Genomic DNA, 16,254 nt, shown 5'->3' on the forward strand with positions numbered 1-16,254 from the left:
CCCAGTCGCTGTGTGGAGGGAGTGACTGTCCAGCTTCCTTTGAAGCCAGAGGTATTCACTCCGTACTTGCGAATGTGTCTTTAAACACTGTCTGAAAACCTGTGACAGACTCGGGGCCGGCTGGTCAGTCCACACCAACAAAACGGAGAAGCAGCGGAAAAATGAGGAACTGACTGAGGAGGAAAAGGAAATCATCAACAGGGTGATTGCTCGAGCGGAGAAGATGGAGGAGATGGAGCAGGAACGAATTCGGTGAGTCCTGTATAGTGGAATGGTGGGGTTGGTTGGGGGGGGGTGCGAAAGAGTTCATCACCCAGACATCGGCTTCTGTTCAAGACAGTGACTGACTCAAAAATAAATATAGAAATGAGGGACTAGCCACGACTGCTCTTTCAAATTGCCAGCAGAGCCATGATGTGCCGAATGGCCTCCTTCTGTGCTGGAATTTTCTATGATTATATGAAATACATGGTAGGTCCAGCAACATCTGAAAAAAGATTCAGTGACTTACATTTTGAATGGAGAGCCCTCGCCAGAAATTCAAAGTTTACTTGGAAGAGAATAGCCTGACTGGGCCGGGGGGGGAATATGATGCTGTTACTCATAAATAAAGGAAAATATTCACTTAAATCCTTTCAGTTTAACTGATAATTAGCAATGGTAAATATGTATAAATAGTCATATTATTATTAATGAATTATTTTGAGTCTTAATTATTAAATTATATAAATTAAATTAATTATTGTTTAATTATATCAGTAAATGTAAAGCAAGTAATTAATAATTAATTAATTGTTATGTCTTCTGTTGAAAAATTCCAGAATTAGTTGCTAATTCATAATATGTCATTAAGCATCAATCCATATTTCAAGATGTAAGGTTAATGAAATGGTTCATTTATTTTTCTTATTTGTCCATTAGATTTAAATGGTGAAATTTCAACTCCAACCACCCAGTGAGAAACTAAACTCATAAACAGCTGTACACACTTTACTCTCCGTTTTTCTCGGTTTTACATTCAGGCGCCTTGTGGATCGTTTGGACAACATGCGAAAGAATGTCCTAGGTGACGGCTTATCTCGCTGCATCTTGTGCGGGGAGCAGCTGGGGCTGCTGGGGTCACACTCCGTGGTGTGTGAAGACTGCAAAAAGGTAATTGATGCGCTCTGTGGAGTTGGTGCTGTGAGCTCAGCATTGACTGGATAAGTCATGGCAAAAACAAAAATGCAGAACTGTTAATTGCATATCATTTGTGTTTAATTGAATACAGGCGGAGAGCATTAATTGGAGTTTTACTTGAACACATATGTAAAGGGACATTTGCTGAAACTGTGTGGTTGAGTTAGGAGTTATATGCTTGTACTATTTCACTCTGTAAATAAATATAAGCCTGAGTAAAGATTGGCTGCAGTACTATCCTTCACCAACTGGCTTTCTGGGTTTAAACAAGCACAGTCTTTGCAGGAGCAGCATCTTTTAAGTAACGCTGTCAGTCTGCAAGTCTGCAGCAGAACTGAAGTCACTGGGCAAGTGGTTTTGCTTTAAGAAATCCTCCAGTTTAAAAATTCGCTTCCTAATAGGCATTTTCGCAATCAGAGAAGCAATTTTTGTGCCTCAGACATAAGTTGTAATGATTTTCCGCTCCACCTTCTCCAGCCTTCTCACTGGTTCATTTAAAACCTCCAATGCTTATTCATTTTAGCTTGGAATAGCTGGAGCAAGCAGTGCTGATCACTTTAATATCAAAATTTGAAGTATAATCGTCCTGCCTCTGAACCACGCTCCCATTAAGCAAGCCACTTCACTAGGAGTGGATGGAGCCTTTCAAAATTGGCCTCAATATCCATTTTTGTCTTTTTTTTAAAATCTCTTTCATATTTTCAGGTCTTCCCTAGACTGGGGTCAGTTCATTGTCTAAGACGAGTAGGTGGGAAGGGCTTCCCTCTCTTCCTGTCAGAAATAACCTATCTTTGCCGGGCACCCCCATTGCTCTGCATGGTGCATCATGACCATGAGCCAGTGTTCTATCTGTTTGCACCCCATTGATGAACTGTGACATATTAAAAGAATTCCAATTTATACAAAATGTCGGGGATCTGAAATAAAAACAGAAAATGCTGAAAACACTCTGCGGGTCAGGCAGTATCTGAGGAGAGAAACAAAGTTAGATTTCGAGCGATACATTGACTTGATTAACATGCGTTTTAGATTATTTCTGTCCAATTTTTATTAAGTTATATTAAAAAATTATGGATGGTGTCATGAAGGAAATGGACCGGTTACTGAGCCTGATTTTGTGAAGCAACTTAATGAACTAATGTTCAAAGGAAGCAGAGGTTAATAATTATAGTTAGTCTTTTTTAATTCTGTTCTTCTCACTGTCAAATTTGGAGACAATTAGTTGAACTAAATTTACTCTTCTCATACACAGAAGATGCAACAATCACTGTCCTTCTTTGAGTGAGGTACTTTGAGATATATGATATGGCATTATAGAAACAGAAGGCTTTATTTGCTACCTAAGGATTTTATTTAAAGATTAATCCTAATTCTGGCCACTACTGTGAATAGGAACCAGAGCACAAAACATTTCCAAGTCCTGACTCTCTCACTCAGTGGTCACAGAATAGCTAGTGATGGGAGCGGAACCAGCAGTGGAATAAGGTGGATTGTTAGGGTAGAGTGTGCGGAGTTCTTTTCAGCATCTGACAGTACTTTACTCGATCTAGGAAATGTCTGTCTGAAATTGCAAGTGTTCCATCTCTCATCTTCATCAATACAAATGTTCCCCAAAAAATTCCATTTTTTACAAAAGAATTTTGTCTAAAAAGTCTTAATTCAAAGAAATTCCATGTTGATATTTCCCCTTTTAGTCTATTCCTGTGGACTTCAACCTGCCCCCAAATAAAACTGCCTGATATTTCTAACCCATTTATATGGTATCAATTCTGCTTATTTTGTGGATAAGCGTCATTGTAGCCTGTGGAACAGCAGGTAATTATGTGAAGTGGGACTTAGACTTAGAAGGGACATTTCAGATGATTGTGATTTCCAACCCTGGCTGCTCAGCTTTTTTACTCCCTGATAGGCAATAATTTATTTATTTTTAAAGATAAATGCTCGAGTCGTACCTTATCCCATTTGTTTTTCATTTGCTTGGTTGTCTGCATGATCATCTTGGCCTTGATGCTTACAAGCGGCATAATCACTTGGGCCTGAACTTTCCTCAGAGCTGCTCCTGCTCCTCCACAGTAATTTTGCCAGAAACCATATAACCATAGGGCATAGAAGGACATTCAGCCCACTATGCCTTAAACTATCCAATTAGTCCCACTCCCCTGCTATTTTCCTATAATTTGCAAGTGTTTATCCAATTCCCTTTTATTATTGAATATGTTTCCACCGCCCTTCCAGGCAGTGCATCCCAGATCACCACAACTTGCTGTGTAAAAAAGAATATCCTCTCTCTTCTCTGGTTTCTTTTGCTAATTGACTTAAACCTGTGTTTTTTGGTTACTGACCCTCTGGCAACTGGAAACAGAATCTTCTTCTTATTTATTCCATCAAAACAGCTGAATTTTAAACACCTATGTTAAATCTTCCCTTAATCTTTTCTCCTCTAAGGAGAACAACCCCAATTTTTCTAGTCTGACCGTAACTATGGTTGCCTGCATAAACAGGCTGTCCGCCAAACTCTAATTTGGTTCCACGGCTGCAGACTCAGTGCCAATGGCAAGGTCTTAGTTCTCCCTCTGGTGTCTAGATGAATACACTACACTACACCAACAGTCCAAATACTTGGCCGGGGGGTGGGGGGCAGGTTTGGAATAGGTTTTATCTTTTAGAAAATGTTTCCTTCCAGCTGATTAGTGAGAACGGCAATACCTCTACCTGCTCCAGTGGATCTGCTCTGTCTCTTGTTGCAGTGTAAAACCTTCTTCACAAAAGGCATTAAGGTTAGCTGCTGTCCATTGACAACAGCAGTCTGTGCCTTCAGGAGGAGAGAGGAAGGGTTAAATTGAAAACGGGTCTGAAGGTGCAAGGAACAGAAAGATCCTGGCAGCTAGCTCAGTGTGTCATTGTGCAACTTGTAGTGCTTTGGAACAGTGGGATGCAGTCCAGGCCAGGGAGAATTCCTGCCTCTGGCTTTTCGTGGGAGATGAGTTTTAATTAAATTTTCACAGGGTGGTGTTTTTAGGCAATTGGCTGAAGTTTTGCATTAAATTCCGAACTGTGCTATTTTAACATAGTCACTAAACTGGGTCATAAAATATCAGTGATGAATGCCAATGTGGTTTTAGTGCTAAAAGCAACACATTGAAGAAATGAAAGCCCCCTAAGAATTCCAACCTCATTCATATTGCACACACGTAAGAACATATGAAATAGGAACAGAAGCAGACCATTCGGCCCCTCGAGCCTGCTCCGCCATTTCATAAGATCGTGGCTGATCATCTTGTGTTTCGATTTCCACATTCCCATCTAACCCCGATAACCTTGATTCCCTTGCTTAACAAGAATCTACCTACCACTACCTTAAAAATATTCAATGACCCTGCCTCCACCACCTCCTGAGGCAGAGAGTTCCAAAGTTGCACAACCCACTGAGAGAAAAAATTTCTCCTCATCTCTATGCTAAAAGGGCGACCCTTAATTTTAAAACCGTGCCCCCTAGTTCTAGACTCATTCACCCAAGAGGAAACATCCTAACATCCTTGCGACATCCACCTTGTCAAGGCCGTTCAGGATCTTATACTTTCAATCAAATCACCCCTCGCTCTTCTAAACTCCAGTGGAAACAAGCCTAGTCTGCCCAACTGTTCCTCGTAAGACAACTCACTCATTCCAGGTATCAATCTAGTAAACCTCTTTGAACCACCTCCAAAGCATTTACATCCATCCATAAGTAAGGAGACCAAAACTACACACAGTATTCAAGGTGCTGGAGGAAAAATCAGAATTAACAGGATGGCATTCCAATGCAGCTCAATATTGTTCTTAATTGGAATCTTCAGAGGCTCACTTTCTAGAGGTTGATAGAGAAAGGATTGACCAAGAAAGGAATCTGGTTCATACAGTTTCATTTTCTACTTTCCAACCCATAACTGAGGTTGACTATAGTGGCCTACATCTGCTGTGTCAGGTGAGGTCAATTAATCCATGAGGGAACCTGCTGGGTCTGCTTTATGTAGCGTAGTGCCTCATCATGTTGGAACAGGGGAACACTGAGCGATGCTCCCCCCCTCCCCACCCCACCCAACTGCCCCCTCTCAACAATTTCCCCACCCCTAATGTCAAAAGCCTTTTTCACTTGTAGTCAGTCGTAAGCACAGCTAAAAGAGCTTTCAGTTGACTTCAACAACAGAGCCAATCTCTTTCACTGATTATCTTTTCCACCTCCAGAATGTCTGCACAAAGTGTGGGATTGAAACGCCCAATCGGCCTCGGACTGTGTGGCTGTGTAAGATCTGCAGCGAGCAACGAGAGGTAGGCACCTGTGGTTCCTCCTATTCCCCGTGAAATATATGAACAGAGATTAGCAGGGTGCTGTGCCCAGACATGCATGAAATTGTGAAATGGGCATGGGATGCCAAGGTGCAATCATATTTAATTAAATTATACTGTTAAGCAAAGGCTGGACTGTGTTGCAGCATGAAGGTGAGATAATTAGACACAGAGTTTCACCATTCCCTTGGCTGCCTTCTCACACACGCCCTAGCTGCTGATTTATGGGGGTATTGGTTGAAGCAGGTAACCACTTACGGATGATATTGGTGAGAGAAACACAAGAGTCAAGATTTGCAAGCAACAAAGCAAATGGGTAAAATTTCTAACTTGGGAACATTTCGGACACATCCGAGCTAAGAATCCTACTAACCCACTTGAATAAAAGCACAAAGCCATAGTGTGATTTTTTTTTAAATTACAAGGTATTTTATGTGTTGTCCCTTCCTTAATGTCATCATTGGCGCAACATTTCTCACAGTTTTCAGTGTGCGGTTTAACCCTAACTGGGGCTACTGTGAAGCAGTTGTTGCCATGTCAACATCACAGTGGAACTGTTTGAATTACTGTCAGAAGGCAGTGTGAGAAGCTGCTCACTACCTGCTGGTAGATGCTGCTTTCTGTCATTACCACAGGAACTTATCATCTCACTGAGGACCATAAATAACATGAAGTAAAATGCTATGTTACCCTGGTAACCACATCTGCTCATCTGGTACAGTTTGCACATTGGGACACATCACTCTCAATACCCTTCCCACCTCTCCTGCAAGATCCGAATGATCTTTCCACACTCCACTCCCAACTGCTGCCTTCCTTGCTGTCGATATTGTTCCTTTTGTTCTTAATTAGCTTTGGCACTGACTAACCCCTCATCCTCAGGGACTTTATACCCAGCACCTAGCTGGGTTATGGTTTGATTAGACTGACTTTTAACTAGGCTGAGTGAGAATTTCCTAAAAGTCTGGGTTTTATAAGCGGTCTGTGTTTTTTTTCCTGGTTATTTTTGTGGGATTGGGGTCCTGTGTCACTCCCTGGGAGAGAACAAAGCTGCTAACAAGTTCTGATTATACAATAGTGATACTACAGATTTTTGAAAACATGCTGAACTTATTTTTAAAAAGCTGAACAACCAGTCTGCAAGCAGTCTGAACTTGCCTAGGAACATGGCCTTGGAGACAATTTTGAGGTTTTTATTTTTGAATTTGCCAAACAACATGTTAGCAAAATATAACCAACCACTTCCATCAACTGTCATGGCCTGGGAACATGGCCTGAGAGACCATTTTGCATTTTTCTACTTATAAAGTGTTTGGTTCAGTTTCACACTGTGGAGAAAGCAGTGTGCCCAGAAGAGGCCAAAGCAAGCTCTTTTTTGTGTGTGTGTGTGTGTGTGTGTGTGTGTGTGCATTCTTTTTGGGTCATTGGGAGCAGGAGGAGTCATAGAAACTAGGAGCAGGAGTAGGCCATTCAGCCCTTTGAACCTGTTCCTCATGATCATGGCTGATCATCCAAATCAATAGCCTGCTCCTGCTTTCTCCCCATATCCTTTGATCCCTTTCGCCCCCAAGAGCTATATCTAATTCCTTCTTGAAAACATACAATGTTTTGGGTCTCGACTACTTTTTGTGGTAATGAATTACACAGGCTCACCACTCTCTGGGTGAAGAAATTTGTCCTCATCTCAGTCCTAAATGGTCTACCCCATATCCTCAGACTGTGACCCCTGGTTCTGGAATCCCCCACCATCAGGAACATCCTTCCTGCATCTACCCTGTCTAGTCCTGTTAGAATTTTATAGGTTTATATGAGATCCCCCCTCGTTCTTCTGAACTCCAGCGAATGTAATCCTTACCGACTCAATCTCTCCTCATACGTCAGTCCCGCCATCCGAGGAATCAGTCAGGTAAACCTTCACTGAACTCCCTCTATAGCAAGTAAATCTCTCCTCAGATGAGGAGACCAAAACTGCATACAATATTCCAAATATTCCAAGGCCCTGTATAATTGCAGCAAGACATCCCTGTTCCTGTACTCAAATCTTCTGGCTATGAAGGCCAACATACCATTTGTCTTCTTTACCGCCTGCTGCACCTGCATGCCTACCTTCAGAGACTGGTGTATGAGGACACCCAGGTCTCGTTGCACATTCCCCTCTCTCAATTTATAGCCATTCAGATAATAATCTGCCTTCCTGTTTTTGCTACCAAAATGGATAATCTCACATTTATCCACATTATGCTGCATCTGCCATGCATTTGTCCACTCACTCAGCTTGTCCAAATCACACTGAAGCATCTCTGTATCCTTCTCACAGTTCACCCTCCCACCCAGCTTTGTGTCATCTGCAAATTTGGAGCATTACGTTTAATTCCCTCATCTAAATCATTAATAGAGTCTTCAGAGCCCCTAGAGGAATCCTCGGGCCTTTCAGCCCCGACCTTCACTGCCCCTCCCTTCTTAGATTGGAATCCCCCAGGCTAACCAGGAACTCTTCCATTCCCAGGTGGTGTCATATGAAGAGGAACATAAGGATAACAAAGAGAGAATGACAGTGAACATAAAAGGGAAGCCAAATAGTGAGCAGGTAGTAAGAGGTGGGATGGGTCCCATTAGGATCAAAGAGGGTGATGTATGCTTAAATGTGCAGGACAAGGGTAGAATGTTGAACGAGAACTTTGTATCAGAGTTTACTGAGGAAGAGGATGCTGGCAAAATATCAGTAGAAGTGGAGATGGTATGAGAGGTAATGGATTAGGTTAAAATTCATAGATAGGATGTACTGTAAAGGCTAGCTATGCTTAAAGTGGATAAATTGCCTAGACTGGATGCTAAGGGAAGTGAGGGCGGAGATGGAGGGAGGGCTTGCCATCACACATAATCTTCAAATCTTTCCTAGAGATGTGACAAATGTGACAACCTTATTCAAGAAAGAGTGTAAGAACATTCCTCGTAATGACAGACTGGTCAATTTAACATCAGTGCTGGGTAAGGTTTTAAGAAACAATAATGTGGAGGTGGGGAAATTAATAAGCAAATGGAGTGTTTTGAGTTAATTAAGGAGAGCCAGCACGGATTTATAAAAGGCAGATCATGCTTGAACAATCTAACTGAATTTTTTGATTAAGTAACAGAAGATTGATGAAGGGGAGACAATGAATGTTGTATATAGGGATTTTAAGAAAGCGTTTGACAAAGTATCATACATAAGTCTGGTTAAAAAGATTGAGGCTCATGGAATAGGAGGGCAGTGTCAACTTGGATAGAAAATTGGCTTAAGCATAGAAAACAGCGTGTTGTAGTAAATGTTTTTTTCCAGACTGTGGAATGGTAGACAGCAGTGTTTCCACAAGGATCAGATCTAGGGCACATATTTTTTTGCTAGGGGCTTGGATATTGAAGTACAAAGTAAAATTTCAAATGATTGCTGATGATACAGAACTTGGATGTATGACAAACAGTGAGGATGGTACTAAATGACTGCAACATGACACAGAGAGATGAGCAGAATGGGAAGACAAATGGCGGATGGAATTTAATACAGAGAAGTGTGAAGTGATGCATTTTGGCAGAAGAGGTGGGGAGAGGTGATATAGACTTAATAGCATAGTGCTTAAAAAGTGCAGGGACAGAGGTGCATTGATCTTTAGAGGTGGAGGTCATAATAAGAGAGCAGTTAGCAAACTATATGGGAACTTGGACTCCCTGAATAGGTGTATGGAGTTCAAAAGCCGGGAAATTATGCTGAACCTTTCAAGCTCTGGTGAGGCCACAACTATAGTATTGCATCCAGTTCTGGGCACCACTAGTTAGGAAGGGTTTAAAGGCGCTTGAGAGGGAGCGGAAGAGATGTATCAGAATGGTTCCAGGGATGAATTGTTTTAACTACAGCTTTAGGTTGGAGAAGCTGGGATTGTCTTCCTTGGAGCAAAGATGATTGAGGGGAGATTTGATAGAAATTTTGACAGGTTTAGATAAAGCAGACAAGAAAAGTTGTTCCCATTAGCTGATGGTACAAGAATTATGGGACACAGATTTAAGGCAAGAGATGCAGGGGGGTATGTAAGGAAGAACTTTTTTACTCAGTAATGTTTTAGAACTTGCTGCCTGCAAGAGTGGTGGAAGCGAAGACATTCAATGCTACAAAAGGAAATTAGATGGGCACTTGAAGGAAATAAACTTGCAGGGCAATGGGAATAGAGAAGGGGACATTCCAAATCCATGACCCCTATCACCAAGAAGGACAAGGTTACCAGATGCATGGGAACACCACCACCTGCTAGTTACTCTCCAAATACACACCATCCTGACTTGGAAATATATCGCCATTCCTTCACTGTTGCTGGGTCAAAATCCTGGAACTTCCTTCCTAACAGCACTGTGGCCATACCTATGTCACATGGACTGCAGTGGTTCAAGAAGGCGGTTCATCACCATTTTCTCAAAAGCAGTTAGGGGTGTCCAACAAATCCTAGCCAGCAACGCCCACATCCTGTGATAGAATAATTTTTTTAAAATGGGATTGACTAGCTTGCTCGACAACCAGCCAAGATGGACTCGATGGGCCAAATCGTCTCCTTCTATGATGTATGACTCCTAAGTCTGGATTTGAAAATGAGGCTGTTTTCTTTTTCTGGTTGTTTTTGTGGGATTGTAGTTCTGTGTCATTCCTTGGGGAGAATAAAGCTGCTAACAATTTCAGACCATGCTTCAGTGATACTGCAACCATGTGAAATTACCAAAAGCTGAACCAGCTCTGCAAACAAGCCGACACACTCTGGGAACATGGTCTTAGGGATGATTTATAGTTTCACGCTCTCAACATACCACACTAGCAAGTTAGCAAAATCCAAACGACTGCTTCAATCATGACCTTGAGGCAATTTTGAATTTTTCTATTTCCCACAAAGAATTTTTGGGCCTTTCAGTCCCAACTGTCTCCCGCTGGTAGCCTTCTCTGATGGCAACCTCCCCACCCCATCCTCCCCAAGACTGGGGCTATATAGTTGGGTCCCAAGTGGTGTGGACACCCCCTACCTGGTTTATTGCCAGGTGGTATTTGCATCATTCCCTCCAGCTTTGAGCAGGAGACTGTGAAGAGAAATATGAACGAGGGACAGGAGCTAAAATAACTTGAGTCTCATGCCGAGGTACCTATGGGGGTTACTTTCCTGCCCTGCAGCCCACTTTTCCCCAATTTTAACTTGGGGAGTGACAGGGGTCGAAGTTTCATTTAGCTTGCCAACAAGCCAGCCAGCCTATCACTTCCCCAACAGTCACCTCAAACAGTAACTGCCCCACATTCAACCCACAATGTCCCACTTCTGGCTTCCTTCGCATTTGCACTGAGTGGGTGGTAGTAGGAGCACAGGGAATGCTCAGTTTGTGGGTGCAAGGTAGAAGAAAAATACTCGGAAGACCTGTGCCCACTGGGTCTGTGATCCCCAAACTCAACTTTGAGTTTCCCAAGGATTTCTGGAATTACTTTGGTTAGCGGGAAGTGGCCAGTTGGCCTCTGATTTCAGCCCTTTCCACCTCCTTCAAATCAGATGCATTGTGCCTATTAACAGTCACCAGTTAAATTTCCTCCTGGGACATAGATGCTCATTTGGAGAAGTGTACAAAAAGGACAGGAGGCAGGGCCTAGTGCCCACCCCGCTCACATTGGATGATCTGAGTGAGGCCTGCTGGTGTATTCATTCGGAAAATAAGTACCCTTTCTTCGCACAAACATATTTTATCACATTTTACTTGATCGCCAGTAGCCTGTTTAAAATATGCCATTAAAAATGAGACTGATGCTAGGGATTCTTCTAACAGAAGCTCCCATTATGCCTGAGCGATCAGCTGCTGCAAGGCATCCTCAGCTAGCAGATCAGAACAGTTCAGCAATAGGAACATCATCAGAATGTACCCAGGAGGTGAGATCAGTCAAACAGAAACCTCTGCATCCCCTCTCATCTACCAAGACATAAAAACTCCATGTGAAACTCCTAACACTGGCAGCTGGTTTGTTCCATGTTAGGCTGCCTTGGGGATTTGAATTGGGTTTGAATGGAATAACAATTTCTGCACTGCCTTGGGTTCCCCAGAGAATGGACACCACGCTGAAAGTGAGCTGGTGCTGCAGATATTTGAGATAAAACTCTTTGCTCACATCGTCAAACTATAAAAGGGACTCTCTTGGCACTGCTGCATTCCTCTATAAATCTATAACTGAATAAACCCTGCTTTGTGTCATATGCTACTGCCCAATAAAAATGTTGATGCTTACCACACTTGTTCCTTTGCTGTGTATGTGGGAATATATTCATGAAAACTTTGTGCAGTGATAACTCATTGATTTTAAAAATGAATAATTCTGAGTTTTGGATTTTGTACCTTTGTGGAGGGAGTGTATAGATCCTGATGCTCATCAAGGTGTATCTGATTCTATCAGAAGTAATGCCTCTCAGATTGAATATCTCATGGGTTAGATACTGGGCACTATATAGAATGACAGATATAGAACCTACAACATAGAAGCTGGCAGTCCCAACCAATCCATGTTGGTTATCCCCCACATGAGCAGTAGTCCTGATCCTGGCCCCAATCTCTTTTGTTCTCTTTCCCTTCAACCACCTACCTATCTGTTCTTAAATGTTGACATGGTCTCTGTTTCAATCACTAACCCCGGTAATGCTTATATAGCCTCACAACCTTCTATGTAAAACAGGCCTCTCCTGCTCTCTTATTTAAATCTGGTTACTTTTAACCTTGCACCTGGGTCCCTTCATTTTGAAACTGAATCACTGGAAATCATCTGCATCTATTCGTTCATTAATTTAAACACCTTTATCAAGTCAACTCCTGATTTCTTTCCGAATGAAAATAGCATCAGATTTTCAAATCTTTCTTCACGTTATATTTCAGTACATCAGACAGTATCCTAGCGAATACTGTGCCCTCCTTGTTGCATCAATATCCTTCTTAAAATGTGGAGCCCAAAAGGGCAGGGAACTCTCTTCCTGAGAAAGCGATGGAGGCAGGGTTGTTGAATATTTGCAAGGCAGAGGTAGACAGATTCTTGACTAATAAGGAAGTCAAAGGATATCAGGGGTAGGTGGGAATGTGGAATTGAGGCCTGCTCCAATCAGATCAGCTATGATCTTATTGAATGGTGGAGCAGGCTAGAGGGGCTGAGTGGCCTACTCCTGCACCTAATTCGTATGTGTGTATATATGTTTGTATGCACACAGTGCTCCAACTGTGGTTTTATATTGATTCACCATTACCCCTTGCTACAATGCTCGATATTTTACTTGCTTTTTAGAGCGTTATCAATTGGACTGTTGCATTTAATGTCATGTTGACCTAAACTCCTAAATCTCTCTGTTCTTCCACACCCAACACCCCCATTCAAAGTGCAACAATTACTCCTATTGTTTTTACCAAGACATACCCAACAAAAATGGACATTTAATTACAGACAGCACCTCCCAAAACCACGACCACTACCATCTAGAAGGACAAGGGCAGCAGACAGATGAGAACACAACCACCTGCAAGTTCCCCTCCAAGTCAGTCACCGTCCTGACTTGGAAATATATCGCCGTTCCTTCACTGTCACTGGGTCAAATTCCTGGAACTCCCTCCCTAGTAGCACTGTGGGTGTATTAAAAATCTAGTCACCATCACCTTCCCCCATCACCACTGCCCACCGCCCCCCACCACCACACCCTCCGCCCCCCACCCCCCCCCCCCCGACCCCCCCGCCCCCCCCCAGTCCTCTGCCACCCCACAATAACTCCTGCCCTCAGATTCTCCCACTAACTTACTCCTCTATCCCTGTGTGGGATTGTCTCACACCTAACCATTTTCCTCCTGTAAAATACGTTACTGTTCTTCTTGATAAAGCTTTCCTGACCACACTATCAGTCTTAACTGGCCCACAATTGACAATCTGGTATGTTACTAAGTATAAGCCCAAAGCAGGAATGTCTCACGAGGGAGGGAATCGAATTCTTCTTATGTCTGGCCTGGACATTTCTGGTGTCTGATACTGACACTGGATATATAAAGTAGAAAAATGCTCCATTTTCAGAATTTGCATCTCTTACCTTGACGAGCACAACATTAAGAATTACGTTTGTGTTTTTTTCATTTGGATTTGTCAGACTGGAATTTGTTTATGTGTTTTTTTTTAACTACACTCAATTTTTCACTGCCACTGACCCAGGTCTGGAAGCGTTCTGGCGCTTGGTTTTTTAAGGGTTTGCCTAAGCAAGTGCTTCCAGAACCAATGCCTGTTAACAAGCAAAATCTCGAGTCTGCTAAGGGAGAACATCCTTCACAGGAGCCTCCAGGTCCGGAGCAGAAAGCTTCTCATAACTGGACTCAGAACAGAGGTGAGTGGAAATGCTCTTCAAAATCTGAATTGGGTCTTCTTCCAAAGGTTGACTGTGTGAGTTAGGACAGTTATTCAGATTAGGTCTCCTGTTTAGTTCTCACTTGGACAAGGTTCTTGCTTCCGTTACCATGGGGAGCCCTGCTGGGAAGTGCCTGGGTGTAGATCCTGAATGAGGACAGGATCACACTTGAAGAATGACCACTGAGGTCATGTGGCCGAGGACTGTCAGAACCCATGAAGCTATACTCTAACCCAGGTGGAGAGGAGAAAATTAAGGGAGAGGTCTGAATCCATTCAGGGTATAGAGCCATTAAGGAAATTCAGGGACAGTGCATGAAATAACAGCGTGATTATTCCCTCAATGTAGGGATAACTGGGAATGAAAGAAATGCAACACTCTTTTCCCGATTTTAAGAATGTGTCTCAGAACATTCTTCAAAAAGACTACTTTTCCAGAAATAAGAGATATAAAATGCTTTGAAAAAAATGTGACCCTAGAGATATTTTTCATAAACTGGAATCTTAAAATGCCAAAATCCATTAGCCTCTGAAGCAGAAGCAAGTTGAGGGCTGTAAACATCTGTGAAGACTCCTCCCAGATGACATTCCTGTCACTAATAATTAATTTAAATACCCCTGTTTAAATATGGGCAGTTTATTAACGTTCTCAGTGTAAAATAAAGCTCAGCTTTTACGGAGGGCAGGGGAGTTCACTCCAGGAGTGAGTTTGAGACACTGCAATTTAAAAGTCACCAAAATGACCCATTTTATACAACATTTGCTGACGTTTTAACATGTCTGTGCATGATTAGGCGATGTCAGGGCACACCCAGTGTTTTCACTTGCAGATTATAAAAGAAAAAGACCATAATATTTTGAAGGTGGAGGTGTCTCTTTGAACTCTAATAATGAGGTGCCATTATCACATGCACCATTGAGCTCTAGACTCTGATTAAGGAACTGGAATCTTTTTATGTATAAATTTACCGTGAACTCTCCCAGTGAAAGAATTCAGTTCCTGTTCTCTGAAGGGCCATTAATATTAGATGAAATAACCCATACCTTATGAGCATATGTTTCTCTTCACAAGCTCTTTATACAGCAAGCTTCAATGACATGATCATCTGTGCACAACGGACATCAAAATCACCTATCACCAACTTCGATAATATTTTTTAATGTCGCTAAGGCTTAATACTTAAAAGAAATTAAAATCCTGTCAAACTTGTTTGCAATGCACCACACAACTCAGCTGTGCAACTTTTACATTGCTGAAAGCACATGGATCATGTGTGATCATGCAAGGTACACTGCACATCTTGTGTGCTGTGCTGCATTGATATAATCTGTAATCAGTCTGTTTGCATTCTGCTGATGAAGCCTGAGAATATAGAGGGCTGTGCACACTCTCCACTCTTTCTTGTTTGCTGCAGTTTCTAAAATACGTGGCTTGGTTTTGTTTGCTCCAAACTCGCTCAGATGCTGGAGTGTTCAGCTGAGAGTGGAGTGAGAGTTTGAATAGTGTTGCTATTAATTTTGGTGTATTAATGCTGGTCTTAAGAGGGCTTCTTGGGAAGGATCAGCTGCAAATGCTTTGGAGTTCCTGGAGATCAAGGCTGACCCACAGAGAGAACACACAGACACACTCCCTGAGAATACTGTCGTGATCTAACGAGTACAGGGGGTGTGTCCTGGGTGATGATCAGATGAATGAACAGCATCGGGATGGGAAATGCTATTGAGAGTGTTTTATAGAAAGTAGATTTTTGATGCTGCGTGTTTCACAACACACTTTATAATTCACACATTTAGTGCTTTACTTTCCTCTGAAACAAGTTAAATCCCCAATATCGGTGTTCCATTTGACTCATGCAGATTTTTCATTTCACAATTTGTGTTCCGGAAATGTGATTACGTTAATGAAACAGGGCCAAAAACATCATGCATGTAAATGTCTTCATGGCAAATCTGTGGTTTGCAGTGTTGGTACGAAATGGCTCAGTGTCATTTTTGAAAGGTTACACACACTGAATAAACCTGCATTTATTTTTCTCACTCCCAGAGATCATTGAGAGACACATGGGGCAGAAATTTCCGCTCAGTGGGCACTTTCTTTTTTGCTCATTAATTAAAATTTACCTGGCCTAAAATAAGAGTTTCAACAAAAATGAGATGGGTATGCTTAAGGAAACTGTTTGAAGGGGGGCAGACTTCAGTCATCTTACCCCTGCCTTGGGGGAATGGCAACTGGAAGCAGGAGGAGTGGATGGAAAGTCAAGGGTGAGATGAGTAATGGGACAGCAAGTTGGAGTCAACTATACGGAGGTTGAGTAGGTATTCAAATGGGAAGCAGTAGATGT

The 16,254-nt window shown here is 42.3% G+C and overlaps 1 protein-coding gene and 1 long non-coding RNA gene across 8 annotated transcripts in view; one reads left to right on the forward strand and one right to left on the reverse strand.

The window, feature by feature from the left end:
- Window positions 1–15,053, reverse strand: part of LOC121286409 — a 54,755-nt gene extending 39,702 nt beyond the window's left edge. Inside the window, exon 1 of the long non-coding RNA XR_005944931.1 lies at window positions 14,957–15,053. This is a non-coding gene — a long non-coding RNA (uncharacterized LOC121286409). The remainder of the gene's footprint in view (window positions 1–14,956) is intronic.
- Window positions 1–16,254, forward strand: part of LOC121286408 (rabphilin-3A-like) — a 161,794-nt gene that overhangs the window by 46,126 nt on the left and 99,414 nt on the right. For 6 of the 7 annotated variants that reach the window (XM_041203502.1, XM_041203501.1, XM_041203500.1 and 3 more), the window contains exons 3-6: window positions 109–252; window positions 1,023–1,152; window positions 5,404–5,487; window positions 13,724–13,892. In XM_041203502.1, coding sequence (XP_041059436.1) covers window positions 109–252; window positions 1,023–1,152; window positions 5,404–5,487; window positions 13,724–13,892 — 527 coding nt within the window. The remainder of the gene's footprint in view (window positions 1–108; window positions 253–1,022; window positions 1,153–5,403; window positions 5,488–13,723; window positions 13,893–16,254) is intronic. The other variant, XM_041203506.1, reaches the window with a different exon arrangement.

The sequence above is a fragment of the Carcharodon carcharias genome, chromosome 13 (genome assembly GCF_017639515.1).
Source record: "Carcharodon carcharias isolate sCarCar2 chromosome 13, sCarCar2.pri, whole genome shotgun sequence".
Classification (NCBI taxonomy): Eukaryota; Metazoa; Chordata; class Chondrichthyes; order Lamniformes; family Lamnidae; genus Carcharodon; species Carcharodon carcharias.